The 15,454-nt window shown below is 34.6% G+C and overlaps 1 protein-coding gene across 1 annotated transcript; it reads right to left on the bottom strand.

Annotated features, from left to right (window-relative positions):
* Positions 1-8,685: 8,685 nt before the first annotated feature.
* Positions 8,686-14,128, bottom strand: LOC117330310. The gene is made up of 2 exons (XM_033888500.1): positions 13,353-14,128; positions 8,686-9,903 (listed from the first exon to the last, which is right to left on the bottom strand). Exons 1-2 carry the CDS (start codon positions 13,758-13,760, stop codon positions 9,349-9,351), a joined length of 963 nt encoding a protein of 320 aa, XP_033744391.1. The 5' UTR covers positions 13,761-14,128; the 3' UTR covers positions 8,686-9,348.
* Positions 14,129-15,454: the final 1,326 nt, after the last annotated feature.

Here is a 15,454-nt window from a genome sequence, read left to right as displayed (position 1 = left end):
TGTTAACACCGTGGATGGTGAGCAGATTGAAGATAGTGCTCTTCGTGTCTTGAATACGAGGTCAATCCTGGTCAACTGCAGTGTCTGCAACACCACACTTCTATTATACCCTAAAGATTCCGTTACTGAGTAAGTACGTTTGTTGTTAACCTGTCCTTTGTCTGCCCTGCAGGTAGGGCGTAAGAATTGTACCTGCTGCCCCCATTGCATGATCGTAAGAGGCGACTAAATTTGGGATCTTATCTTTTCTCTTCTTTCTTGACAGCTTTCTTCTTCCTAATGTCTCCCTTGACAATGCCTCACTTTTGGCCTTTAGTTGAGCGTTCGCCCCTGTGAGGAAGGCTTTGGGTTCTGTCCCCTGGCCGAGACATACCAGAGTCTTTAAAAATGGTAGTTGCTACTCCTGCTTAGCGCTCAGCATATTTGGAGTGGAACGACTGGTTCGCCCGTTGCCAGTATAATGTGACCGGGCGGGGACGTCCTGCTGGGTGTCTTCGGCAGTATGCTTCAGTGAGGTAGCACTATAAATCGGCAAAAGTTCCGGCCTATCACAAGGAGACTTAACACGAACATACCGCAGCCACCCTAAACACACATATGCACTCGGGAGGCCGTCCTTAAATGACCTTAGCTGTTAATAGGACGTTAAACAAAATAAACCAAACCAAACCAAACTGTCCTTTGTATTACACCACAACTTCTGGTTAAAGGTCGGAGTTCCTGTTGTTGTTGTTGTTTTTTTAAAATTTATTTAGTACGAATCTTCTATACTTACCGACTACGCCCAACCATTGTTTTATTACCGCCATTTCTATATGCCTGTATCGCATTGTTATACACGGGCAAACATGACCGATCAACGGATTCAGCATCACGTTTATATAATAACGTGTTATATAATTTGAAATATTAGACCTCTTTTAATTTAATAACGCTTTTTTATTTTGTTTTTCTAGTCTTGGTATTACATTTCATCTGAATGCAGTCAACTTTACGTCAAAGTTAGCTACCGCACTTACCTTGAGGCCTTTTGTTGAAAAGATGTTGCGTGATTTCGTCCATGCCAATCTGCAGACGGGTTTTGCCAATTCTCTTGGTAACATTTGGCTTTCGGAAGTAAATATAGAAATTGCTAATTTAGTCGAATTGCTTACGTGAATGTAATTCTTTTTTTTTCGTGGCAATCTTAATAAATTAGAAAAGTATGCTGTATTGAAATATTGTATTATGTTGACATTTTTCAATACAGCATACTGCTCATGTAACGATAGCTTGAAAAAGCACAAATATAATTAAGCTTTACCGTTTCAGCTTTTCTTTATTGGAAAGCTAATTAAGAGGAAAATTAGCCAGCCCAAAAATATCACTTTGACTTTAATAATTTCACGTTTCGTTGTCTTGAAACAATACTTCTTATACATGTATACTAAAAACCATTCACTTTGACAGGTAAATAATCATATATACAGTGTATATTAATGTGTATGGTTTAGTTTCGATTAGCGATATATGTTGCATTATGTATTGCAAATTGAATTTGGTGACAAAATAAATCACAATATTAATGTTTAGTGTTTCAATTCACTATAGATATCCTAAAATTTTCGTTTCAGGATATGTTGAGTTTTACCTTGGCAGTACCCGCAGATACAACAAGTGACCAAGTTTTGCATCAGGTTGAATCCCTCTTTAGCGAAATGCTTCAAAATCAAACTGTATTTTACTTCATGGATACCATTACCTCGTTGAGGAACGTTACCATAGCAACCGGAAACTTGGAAGTATGTGGGCAGCCATGTAACTACACGTATGTATTGCAGGGAAATATCATAATGGGTATCATTCATGTACTTGAAATGTTTAAAGGAAACATCAGTGTGCGACACGGGTCAGACTATAACACGCGAAAAAAGCTCGCTTTCTCCGATGGGGAAATAAACAGACTGCTAACTAAATAGTATTTGGAAATACCAGTTCTAGTTAACGGTGTTTCTTGTTTGATATTTCACTAAGCGTGGCTCCCTCTTGTGTAAAATAATTCGAACAACAACCAAGACAAACATTATAGATTTGATGTGATATACAGGTTAAAGGCAGAACTTGGGGATTAGAAAACCATGGTATCCACCATGGTATCCACCAGTCAAACTTATTACACGTACATATCTTTTACAAAACAAAATAGCAAATTAAATCAAATCACGTGAATGAATTAAATTACAAAACATACGCCCCGGAAAACGCCTAATCTTTCCGGTAGAAATTATCTCATTCTCCTACTTTGTTTGTATGCAGACTCGATCAATTTATTACGCCATGCGTCTATACTACAGCAGATTGGTCACATCGTTCATTAACGACCCTCAGATTAAAATGTATTTATACAACATTTCTCGTATATTGATAAGTAAACTCACAATAGTGTGTCACTTTCATTTAATACATGTTAACATACACGACATACAATCACAATGATATGTAATTATAAAACTTAAGAATAGCACATCTTATGAACAGACAAAACGAAATTGGTATACATTTGTTTAAAACATGGCGCATTATACTATAAACCTGTGAAACAATGAATTAGAAGAGGCCCAAGCTTCATGCTTGTGTTTCTTCGGTTTTTTTATCAAGCCGTATGTGCAAATTCCAATATCAAATTCACCCGATTCTGGACCAAATATCAATTATGAGATAATTTATGCCAAATAAAGTAAAATAAATTTCATAATCCGAGAAAATAAACTCAATTTTAGTTGACTGAGCATACTTCTTAAACAAGTTTGAAATGTTTGAGAAGATTTAGAAAAACGACGATAGAAGAATAATTATCAACCTTATGATAGGGAAAATAAATTCAAAAATTAAAGCACGGGATGTACCTTATGTAGAGAAAATGAAAAACAATTTGAAACCTTAAATGCGAGTAACCTTTGATGTAAACTGGATATGCCAAAAAACAAGAAACATTTGAAACAATCAGGTATCTTTTAAAGATGTCATTGTCATTATATCACACCAAGATCCCAAATGTATGTAGAACAGAAACGATACAGTATGGAGGTGGAATCATTTCACTATTTACGCACATATTTGAAACAAACTATATATTGAAATCTAGAGAAACAAATTACGAATAATCTCAACATTTAACGGTACATGATACGCACTTCTAATGATTTTACAGCTATATATGTTAATGTGTAAAAGCACACTATGGAGTTCATCTTTCCAGGAAATAATCCCTCAGAATTTTTATTTTGGGCACCGACGCCGAAGGTACGTCGTGCGCTCAGTTACTCGTGACAAAAATTGAAAAATGAATTCATCTTTGGATCCAGAGAGGGAACTTCGGTTTCTATTCCGATTTTCTTTATGAATATTCATTAATTTTATGAACATCACGTTACCGGGCGCAAAACATATTAATGAAAACACACATTGAACTCGGAATAGCTAAAATGTGCTTCCCTTTTTTGTATTTTTGTATCTTTAAAGGCTCCATGTCAGATTGATCTTCTCTCTATTTTTCCCTTCCTCTTACTAATCTGTGTAAATTGAGAAACGTCCCCCCAGTACTTTTCAAACAAGGGGAACTTATATATGAAATTTGAGATTTAGCGATAATGGCTGTCTGTCGACCACTTTGTTTCCAGATTGGTCCCAAAATACAATTCGACGGACCAAGGAGAGCCTACATATTAATTTTGAGAAATATCCCCTCAGTACCTTCTGTAAAAAAGCGATAAAAAACTTCAATTGTCAAAATCCAAGATGGCTGCCTGTCGGCCATGTTGTTTTCCGATTGGTCCCAAAATGTAATACACATATAACTACAGACCAAAGGGAACCTGTATATGAAATTTAAGAAAGATCACTTCGGTGCTTTCTCAGAAATAGCGATAACAAGAATGGTTTACGGACGGACGGACGGACCACGGACGCAAGGCGATTTGAATAAAAAAAATATAGAGTAGGACTGTAGGATCATTCGATATTCCAAATTCGACTACATGATAACTTATTTTCAGAAACAAAAATAAGTTCTGTTCATGTTACGGTATATGCTAACAATGCCTAATTCTAATTGTAAAGATAAAAATACCATGTATTACTGGCGACCTTGTGGGTCTACCATTACTCTCACAACAATGACAGATATCTGTCACATACACATTAAACATCGGTCAAACCTGTGCGTAGGTGTGTATTTAGACTTTTCCACGCCAGAATAACCACAGCTAAACAACCGGTTTTATGGAATGTAGAGGCAATACTAACTATGTTATAAATATGCCACTTTTGCGATAAATACCTATGATCTCCGTACTGGAACGGACAAGTGCAAAAAAAAAAGAACAATGCATGCTGTACGAACAAGAATGAAGTTCCTGTGTAACAAGAAAGGAATTCTCACTAGAAAAACAATGATAGAGGCGGGATCAGTATCACAGTAGGACAAACCTGATATTTGAATATGTACTATGTGTTGAACCATGTCTAAAGCAATAAATAGCTGGACATGGTTTTAGTTGTTCTTCAGTTATGGGAAAGAGATAGATATTGTAAACCTCCTCAATGTAATATTTATATAATGTCTCAATATTTCGAAATTAGCCATTAATTAACGCCATATACCATTTTCGACATCAAGAATTCCGTCGCCCTTGATCTCCCCTACAACCTTGGAATGAACGATTCCACCTATCTGGAATATTACAGTTCATGAATGCACGTATGTGATATTCTTAACGAATCGTACCGCAGCATACCATATCAAAGTAAAATTAACCAACTTTTGATATGTGTCACTAGCGGATCCAGGGGGATCCGGGACCAACCCCCCCCCCCTTTTTCGGAGGAGGATTTTTTTTTATAGCCTTAAGAAAGCCTGGGCGGCCCCCAGACCCCTCGCAGACCCCCCCCCCCCCCCCCCCCCCAAAAAAAAAAAAAAAAAAAAAAATTCGGCTACGGCTTCGAAAATCCTGGATCCGCGCATTTGTGTATTCCTCCTGTACATTGACTGTAGATTGACGTATTTCTACTTCAGAACCAAACAAACGGATCCATTTTTTTGTAATTCCATGCGTTTAGAAATATCCATGTGCATTATAAGACATAGCTACAGTTGATAATGTAGACTTGCCAATGCCAACGTCATGTAAGATGGAGATGAATAGAAGAGTTTCCATTGGAAGAAATGCTATTAATTTGAAGGATAAATAAGAAATCTAAATTATTTAAAATATACTTTTACATAGACAAACAACGTATATGGCGAAGATAGTTCGTGATTTTACAACGATGTACACAATACATATAGTTTGTTTTTTACTGAATCACGTAGAGCAAGGCAAATATACATTGTACACAACAGACGTTAACGGCGATTCGATTTATGTGGTCATTTGTCAAGGGGAAAGAAAGTGTATTGTGTTTTTGCGTTTATTTTTATTGATCTTGTATCATTGCTATATATACTATCACATCTTCGCAAATTGACGCCATCCACAAATTTGCTAAGTTTTCAAGTTTCCCGACATACTTGTACTACAGTACGTAGTTTATAACTGCACTAGAAGCAATACAAAAAGGAAAATGTCTCTCCTATCGACTACGCATCCTTAATTATCTTCCTTCACTGTCTACAGCTATAACAAAACAAAAGAAACTTAAGAGTTACAGTATATGATATGTGTTTATTTCATAGGTGCAGATTGGAATAGTCTACAGTAAATAAAAATGTATTTAAAATAAAACAAGACACTTTACACATCACGCAGTCTGTTATTCAAGACAGGAAATACATTATATGCAACCATTCACACCATTTAAGACTGATTAATATTGCCAACGAAATCGTGTAATAACCTGGAAACCTACATCCTCTAAAAATTATATAACATATAGAACACATTGGGTTGGCATTCCATGCTTTAGTACAGTTTATCTTATGATATGTGACAGGTGCTTGATACAAAGTGTGATATATTGCGATGGTAAAGCGGGCAAATCGTGCTTTCTTGTTCTTGCTGTCTAATTCCCTTTCTAATAAATATCTGATGATCACTATGAACTGCATAGTTCGGAATTACATCGGTGATGCGAACTGATATAATTTCATATAAGTGTCAAATAAGCCTACTTTATAGGGTTCAAAACGTATGGCACAGTGTTAGTGTGGGAGTATGGATATAGGCCAAGGGTTATTTTACACTAGTGACCAGACAACTACGGTCACTGGTGTAATTACAGTGTTGTCCCTCAACAGATAATCAATGGATAGTCATCTCGTACACGGAAACAACCATACGAAATCACATATAACATCTAGTACTACAACTTAACACAACGTAAGTCCCAATCGTGATAGAATTTTATCGCCGACGATGAATGACCCAGCAATAAAAGTTAACAATATATGCGGGTTTATTCAAGTCGTTTGTTCCTTACGGTACCATACATACAGTCTTCTGACAACGAAGACCAAAGACAATACCAAAGTAGTTAACCGATATGAACATAATGAATACGTGTAAATTCGCCACATGATGACTACAGGTCTACTCAATTAAACACCTGAAAAACTAATAAATTAGCGGAATTTTTATCATACAACAGAATCAATTTCAGATATCAGTACCAAAAGTATATTATAATAAGGTACCGTCTACATGAAGTATTCAATATAGAGATAAACATTACAAAGTATGTTATCATCAATACGTTATGAATTCATGAGCTTCATAAGGGACACGGTTCTTTACCAAACCCATCTAGCTAGGTAATTATATAACCATGGTAACCAAACATCACGTGCTGGGTACATATGTGAATTTCATACACGATTCTACTTTCTAACCTACACTGAAAATGCTACCATAAAACAATCTCGCTGTAACCTGTTTTGTGAATTACGTTTAATCTTTTATACACTTGTTGCACATCCGAGTGTATGGACAAATATGACCATCCCTCTATTTTTCGGATAGGTGCTTAAGAGTGGAAAGCCACATATACACTGTACATTAATCTAGACATATTGGATTTTGAGTTAAGGGTATATCCTAAGGTAGATGTAAGGGACTTTTTGTGTATAGGTTACTTTCAATGAAGAATCACGTATGCGACTCCTTCACACATCATTACTAGTATATGATCTTCAAACGAGCAATGCTATTTTCTGATTTATATATGTCTGTAAATAAGATATTGATTTAATTTCTCAAAACAGATGTCATGTTATGACTCATATATACACAATGCATGCATTCACGTTGATTGATATTTGTAATCATTATCAATATTTTTCAAATAAATGCATTAGTCGTTTTAAATGCTGGGCCCATTTCTTCAAAAGGATTAACACAGTTTAGCAACAATTTTGAATTCTTCATCAATCAGTTCTGGTAAAACTAACTTGACAACATTTTAGGAAACAAAATAGCACTCTTCAGTTTCTTCTTATCTGCCTTTTTAAAGTAATATACTCAATGATACTTTCACTAATCAATCACCTTTTGAACAACTGGGCCTGATGGGATTCTCTACGCGAAGAATTCAGTTCAGCAGTTAAAACATTGGGTATAAATATCACAACAGATATTGTGATGTTCTTACTTCGTTATTTATTTGATTGATGTTAAGAACCTTGACACAAAGCGTACCAACGTTTAATGTGAAAAAAAACCCAGAGCAAATGTTTAAAACATTTTATGGAATGTTTTACTACGGAAATACAAAAAAAAAAGATGTTTGAAATTGTTGAATCTGTTAAGTAAAGATACACATAGGGGGACAAACGAATGATCATTTATGATGTAGGCAGACAGGAATTCAAATTCATACATTTTTTATGATATAGTTAGTTTAACATATTTGCTTTCTTGTATAGTTAGACCTGTTAAAAATTTAAATATATTTGCTATAAAACAGCCTGTCTACTAATTAACAATATAAGCTCACTTGTGGTCAAAAACCTCCTGTCTAAAGTACAGTGAACATGTACCATTGGAAAGATGTTGAGCCCTTTTTCTCATTTTTCTCCCCCTCCTTTAAAATTGCCAAACATCATTCTACACATCAACAAGAAATTGATTCCTCTTTAATTCGTATGAAAATGCTTTCTCAGAAGATAGTGTAGGGTATCAAAGAAGTGTAATTCCCTTGGGTTCAGCAAGTACCATGACTTTTCTACACTCTAGAGGATTACCCTATTTACAGAGACAGATACACATTGCTGTGAAACTGACAAATGATTTAAGTATGTGCTGCTAACAATTAATACGTGTTTACCAGCTATAGGGACACAGACAACCTCTCCTGTATACCTTGTTAGTCAGTAACACTATAGGCTGATTAAATAAAAGTATTACCAGCAGGTGACAAATAGAATATAACATCCAGGGGGGGGGGGGGGGGGGGGGGGGCTTGGGGGCATAATTTTGTGAGATATTTATCAGCTATAAATCAAAAGGCTATAGAGGGGAGACAAATCCATCAAGGTTTGGATAGATATTGTCTCATTTCACTCAAAAACTCTACTCTAGATCTATTGAAATCTATCATATTAATAAGGTGCTGTTTCTTACACTTCAATGATGTTTGACAGGGAGATTTTGTTTCTCTGACATACATTTAATTACTACAAACACACAATAAACAAAATCTGACCATTAGTAATTCAAATTCATTACACAATTTAATCATAATTCATTATTGTCTATTAATGAGTAGATATATTGTAATATTTTGCACTAAATGAAATGTGCTTTGATATATACATTGTATTACAGAAATACTATAAAAATTATAAAGCTCAGTGAATGTACTTCCTTATGTGTTTAGGTACATGTAGACAGTGCTTAAAATTATCATGAAAAGTTTTGACAAGCTTGATGTTACTGACAAAAAATGTGTTACCAAATTATGTTTATATGTATAAGGTTGATATACATAAGAAATTAAATAAAGCATATGAATGGTTTTGATGACTCAAAATGTGACAAACTGAGGCAAACCGGTCTTAACATGAACTATATAATGTTTCCAAAGTTTCTGAGAGGAAGATAAGAGTTCTCATATGAACATGCATATGGCTAATTAGTAATTACACACTTAATTGTACCTTGCCTTCTCAATTAGTCACAATAACTTACAATTATAACCATTCTAGCTATATAGGTTAACATATAAAAAGTCATCCTGAAATCAGTATTACACAAGGAATGTGGTGAGGTCTAGGAAGGTGCATAGTTTTCTGATGTCACCTCATCATTATTAGTCATGAACTTTTAATTGTGCAGTTAAAATGATTCTATATATAGTATTAGACACTCCACTGAATTAGTAATTGACTGTGGTCACACCTAGGGGGAACAGGTAGTTTCTCTTTAGGTCCTGGGTACTGAGTTTATTGTAGCACACGTTGTCTTTCTGGTTGGTGTGAAAATGACTTTTATGGAAATGGGCAGTTGTGGTGAGCACTTCTGCCTCCTCATCTTTGTAGGCAGCTATAAAGTTTGTGGAAAAGTTCTCATTGTGGACATTTAGATTTTCCATAGCCCATTGCATCTTCACATCTGACACTAATCTTTTCTGCGCTCTTGGAGTCCGCGTTTTTTTCATCATCCTCTGTGTAACTGATAGGGTTTTCTTGAATTTCTCACCTTCTGGTGACTTTTCTGGTGTTACCAAGGTCACATTGAACGCCGTTCCTTTGTTACGAATCATCAGGAGAAAAATTTGGAATAGTCTCTCCTCGTCAATACGAGGTGTCACAATGTATAAAGTAGCTCCACATCCAAACCAATCATCGATCAGGCTCTTCCAAAGCCGCATGATAAAATCATGCTGCATGATGCCTCCTCCTTCTGGTATCATGTCAAGTAAGTCCTGCACCTGAAGAAACAAACAAAATGAAAAAGTCAGTTTAAAAATTAAATTAAACATAGAAAAACAGTGGATGGTCCATTACAGGTCAATTCATAGTGAAATACCAGTTACTGGTCAACAGCAGATTGTCTATGACACGTCAACAGTGAATTGTCTAAATCTATTAGAGGTTGCAATTTGTAAACAGTGAGCTGTCTAGATCTGTTACAGGTAGTAAATGGTGAACAGTCAATGGTCAACAGCGAATTGTCTATTACAGATGGTAAACAGTGAAATGGTAAACAGTGAATTGTCTATTACAGATGGTAAACAGTGAAATGGTAAACAGTGAATTGTCTATTACAGATGGTAAACAGTGAATTGTCTATTACTGATGGTTAACAGTGAATTGTCTATTACAGATGGTAAACAGTGAAATGGTAAACAGTGAATTGTCTATTACAGATGGTAAACAGTGAATTGTCTATTACTGATGGTTAACAGTGAATTGTCTATTACAGATGGTAAACAGTGAAATGGTAAACAGTGAATTGTCTATTACAGATGGTTAACAGTGAATTGTCTATTACTGATGGTAAACAGTGAATTGTCTATTATTGATGGTTAACAGTGAATTGTCTATTACTGATGGTTAACAGTGAATTGTCTATTATTGATGGTTAACAGTGAATTGCCTATTACAGATGGTAAACAGTGAATTGTCTATTACAGATGGTTAACAGTGAATTGTCTATTACTGATGGTTAACAGTGAATTGTCTATTACAGATGGTAAACAGTGAATTGTCTATTATTGATGGTTAACAGTGAATTGCCTATTACAGATGGTAAACAGTGAATTGTCTATTACAGATAATAAACAGTGAATTGTCTATTAAGATAATAAACAGTGAATTGTCTATCACAGCTGGTTACAAAACAGTTATTGGTAAACAGAAAATTGTCTATTACAGAAGGTTAACAGGGAATAGTCTATTACTGCATAGTAAATAATATGTTATTATAAACATTGAGTTGTCATGCTCAGATACAGGTAAACTGTGATCAGGTAAATGGTGAATCATCAGTTATAGGTACAAAACACTTACCCTAGTACTAATGGTGATTATCATCCACAAGTAAACAGTGAATGGTCAAATACAGGTAATTTATATAAACAGTGAATTGTCAGTTACAGGTAAAATGTGAATTGTCAATTACAGGTAATTAAACAAACAGTGAATTGTCAGTAACAGGTAAACAGTGAATTGTCAGTAACAGGTAAACAGTGAATTAACAGTAACAGGTAAACAGTGAATTGTCAGATAACAGGTAAACAGTGAATTAACAGTAACAGGTAAACAGTGAAATGTCAGTAACAGGTAAACAGTGAATTAACAGTAACAGGTAAACAGTGAATTGTCAGTAACAGGTAAACAGTGAATTGTCAGTAATAGGTAAACAGTGAATTAACAGTAACAGGTAAACAGTGAATTGTCAGTAACAGGTATACAATGTAATTATGAATTGCCACAGGTAAGCAGCGAATTGTCATGATCAGTTACACAGATCAAGTGTAAATGCTTCGTTTGTTGGTTCATTTATAGTTATAACTTATATTACAGTAATTATATATAAAATGTCCACCAATTAACATGTTCAGAATTATTGTGGAAATATATATAACTCTCAATGACTAATATATTACCTACCAGTACATATTTCACATAAAAAATACCAGATTATATTGATGTCTTAAATCATAATATTATTCTTACAAGTTATATATAGCTACTTATCCAACAGCTGGCAGTATATATATATATATATATATGTACAGGTTACCTAGTGATGTCATAACACATTCTTATTATCAAAATAATAACACATCCGCTAAGTATACCTTATATATGGGATAACGCCTAACAGTGTTGGTACAAGAATACATAGTGTTGGAGTACAGGATTATTGTAAGCTTCACAACAGTATTTGTTTGTTGTTTGTGCAGTATTTCACATTTTGTGTAGTCATAACAACTAGCCATATGAAAAATTTATCTGCAAGGCAATTAAGGCCACTTAATGTATATTTGATTGTGTTATTGTCCTGACAACAATAGCTCAGCCTAGAGAAAGGGGTATGTGGTACCTAATAATTCACTCTGATTTGAAGGAGACATTGCGAATTGCCAAAAAAAGGGACGAAAATGACAGCTGATGAGGGTCTTGCATGCATATTTCAAACATGTACCAGAAGTACATGATGATCAAAGTACATTTAGGTTTTAGGCAAATGACCCAGATCTAGAGTGACCAGGCTGCAGTCAGTGATAATGTACCATACAGGTATCATACAAACCTGTATACATGTACTTAACCTAATTAGCAACCACACAGCAATCAATGTATAATATATATCTGTGCAGGTGTTCTCAGTGTAGTATATATGATCAACAACAATATAGTGTATACAGATAATGATCTCAGATTCCTAATGAACTACAGTATATCTTCGTGTCTTGTATTTCATTATACCTTTTCTTTTTTTATAGTCATATTTTATAGAACTTTCGCTATGCGTGGCCTTCCCTTGATATAATCAAATATAGCGCTTGAAGAACCTTTGTGAAATTGTACAGAAACAAAATGGAAAAAAAATCAACTAAGAAAGTCAATTAGGCCAAAATTTACTAGGTCACACTCATTTGTTAACCTACTTCGGCATGTAATGATTAAAATATCTAAAATAGATAATAATCAGTAATTTAAATATAAGGACATTAAAGGTCAAAATGTAGGTCAGGTGATCTACATGTATACTCTTCTGGTATATGACTTAATACTTCCTAATTAAGAAAACAGATGTAATTACACACAAACTAAAGACCATACATGTAATATAACAAAGAGCTATTATGCGCTGAATCCTGAGTAAAAGATTTCATAAGAGAAATCATGTAAAATTCAATAATATTGTTTCATCACCTTGCATCTCCAGATCTGTACAATACATTCAAATGGTTATGACACAGCACTGGTTTATGAGTAGCTGATGTATGGTATGTTACTTAGTTTTTCTATGTCACAGCACTATATCAGCTTTGAAGAGTAAGTGATTTGTATATTTGGATGTTAATCAAAGAGTCAATTTTGGATCCAGTGCGGTTTTATATATGATTAACAGCTTGAGGAAACAGATAGCTTAATTACCAATATAAACCCCCACCTGATCCATCAGATATAGGGCATCATTATATAGCCTGTTGTAAAATGGAATCAAATCAAAGAGAAATCAACATCTATAGAAGGACACATCTGCATATGGTTAACATCTATAAAAGAAATATTAGCCCCATTAACAGTAGGAGTTGGGGAATTTTTTTTCTTCTATTTTTTTTATTAAAATTAATTAGAATCAGACACATATGTTCATCAGCCTTATTTATATATATATATATGACTAGACATCGCGTATTACCTCTTCCACGTTTTTGTCGAGCTGTAGGTAACGAGTAACTGAGTCAGCTACAGATTGTTGCTCCTCAAGTTCCTGTGCGTCAGCGTTACCCTGGTCCAACACCTCAGAGAAGTTGTCCACCATCCAACGCCAGTGGTTTTTACCACTGACCTTCATGATTCCTGTACGCTTATTGACTTTAAGTGTCACTCCTTCTGAAGGTTTGATCTTCGTGACGTCAGCTTTCTCTCTGTACACTTTATCAGGGTACAGAGCTTGGAAAATACGTAACCACCATGACGTTACGTCTCCCTTGTATGACGTCACAACAACAACTTCATTCCCCTTGTCAAAAAAATCTATATCAAATGGGGTGGGTGTTGACCATATTTGTGATAGAACCTGAAGTCGTTCCTTCTTTGAAGGCATGTTTTATGTTTTAGAGGTACATAACACTGATATACGTACAGGTGTGTCTATATCAGGTAAGTCTCATGTGAAATATTGACAAATCGATGTGTACTGTGTTTCACATAGCAAATAACAGTACGATAAGCGTCGTAAACACTCACTTCGATAAACACTGCCGGATGGTTCAGGTGTGTTTACGTTCTAAATACCTGTCCGGTTAATGTAGATCCCAGACTCCGATTCCAGGTTAAAATCTCAAACAAATCCTATATCATCACAGTGACATATTATATGTCCATTTTTAACATGAGTAATTAAAGATATTTGGTTATACTTAGCACGCTGACTCAGAGTGGTACTTCCTACTTCGTAACACCTCCACGGCTTACCTATGCGTGTCATTACCTGTCGTTTGATTGGCCATGCGATAAGCATCGGACCAATCAGAGTACTTGTAACATATTCATGCGATAACAAGCAGGTAAATAGCCTTGTGACGTGTATTCTATTTTTGTTGGTGAAATTCCTTGGATCGTGATTGTTTAAACGCCCTACCCAATTTCTCCAAACATGGATATTTTCTCTTAGAAAACAACAAAAATACGTGCATGCATCATTAATATAAAATTTAAAATCATGGTCGCGGTCATTAATTTATTGTCTGCGTCCATAATATGGTAATTGATTATAATTGATTTATAGATAAATGTATAGGCCAATAGATAATAGGAAAGGGGTTCGAACTCATCAGGGATGTGTTCTGTTTTTTGTTTGTTTTATTCTTATTATTATTTCTTTTTCTCTTTCTGTTTTGTTTGCTTATATATAAATATAATATCTGGGGCAAAAAAGTAATACAATCACATTATAAATATCTATTCATATATTATTATTATTATTATTTTTTTTTTAATATTTCATTTAATTAAATCGTGTATTAATTTGATATTAACATGCATCAACCACATTGTTCAACTTGAAATTTCTCAGTTTTCTATAATAATAGTTATTGTTATAAAGCGCCCTCTAGCTTGCTATAACGGTATGTACTAAATATGTGCCAAAGATACAGGTATCATCAGGTAACTATATACTTTGTGCTTGTACAATATATATGATTATGATATATGACACTTTAATAAACATATTGATTGCTTGATTGTATAATGTCCCTGATCGAATGTTGTAAACGTGTATTTATGCGATCTCCAATCTAATTAAAATCTAGATCCTCACTCTCTCTCCGTTACACGAACCGGAGTGAAAATGAGGATCTCGATTTCAATTAGATTGTGCGATCTACCAGCTCAAATCATTGATGTAAACTTTATTTGTCTCTTTTGATAGAGTATATGACAACATTTGTGTGACAAAAAAACAGAAACAGGATATGGAAACAAGCTTGAAAGCTTATACTTGTCCACTTCCTTCAATTGGAAAACGAAATCTGAGAAAGAGAGAGAGAGAGAAAAGCAAAAAAAAAAATATAAAAAAAATAGATGTGATCATATATAAACCTATTTTCTACTAGAAGGAGAGGGTGTTCAGGGAGGAGGGGATTGGTGAAAGTGCAGTGGGCTTGCCAGCTTAATTATTAACTACATCAAATCTTTCATGATTATAATTTTCTCCATTTAGAGAAGAAAGAATACAAGGTACCAAATGATTCGTTAACTGAGGTAGTAATTTCCAAAGTGATGAAAGTAACGAAC

The sequence above is a fragment of the Pecten maximus genome, chromosome 7 (genome assembly GCF_902652985.1).
Source record: "Pecten maximus chromosome 7, xPecMax1.1, whole genome shotgun sequence".
NCBI lineage: Eukaryota > Metazoa > Mollusca > Bivalvia > Pectinida > Pectinidae > Pecten > Pecten maximus.
Note: the sequence above shows the minus strand (reverse complement) of the source record. Positions and strands in the feature narration are given on the sequence as shown.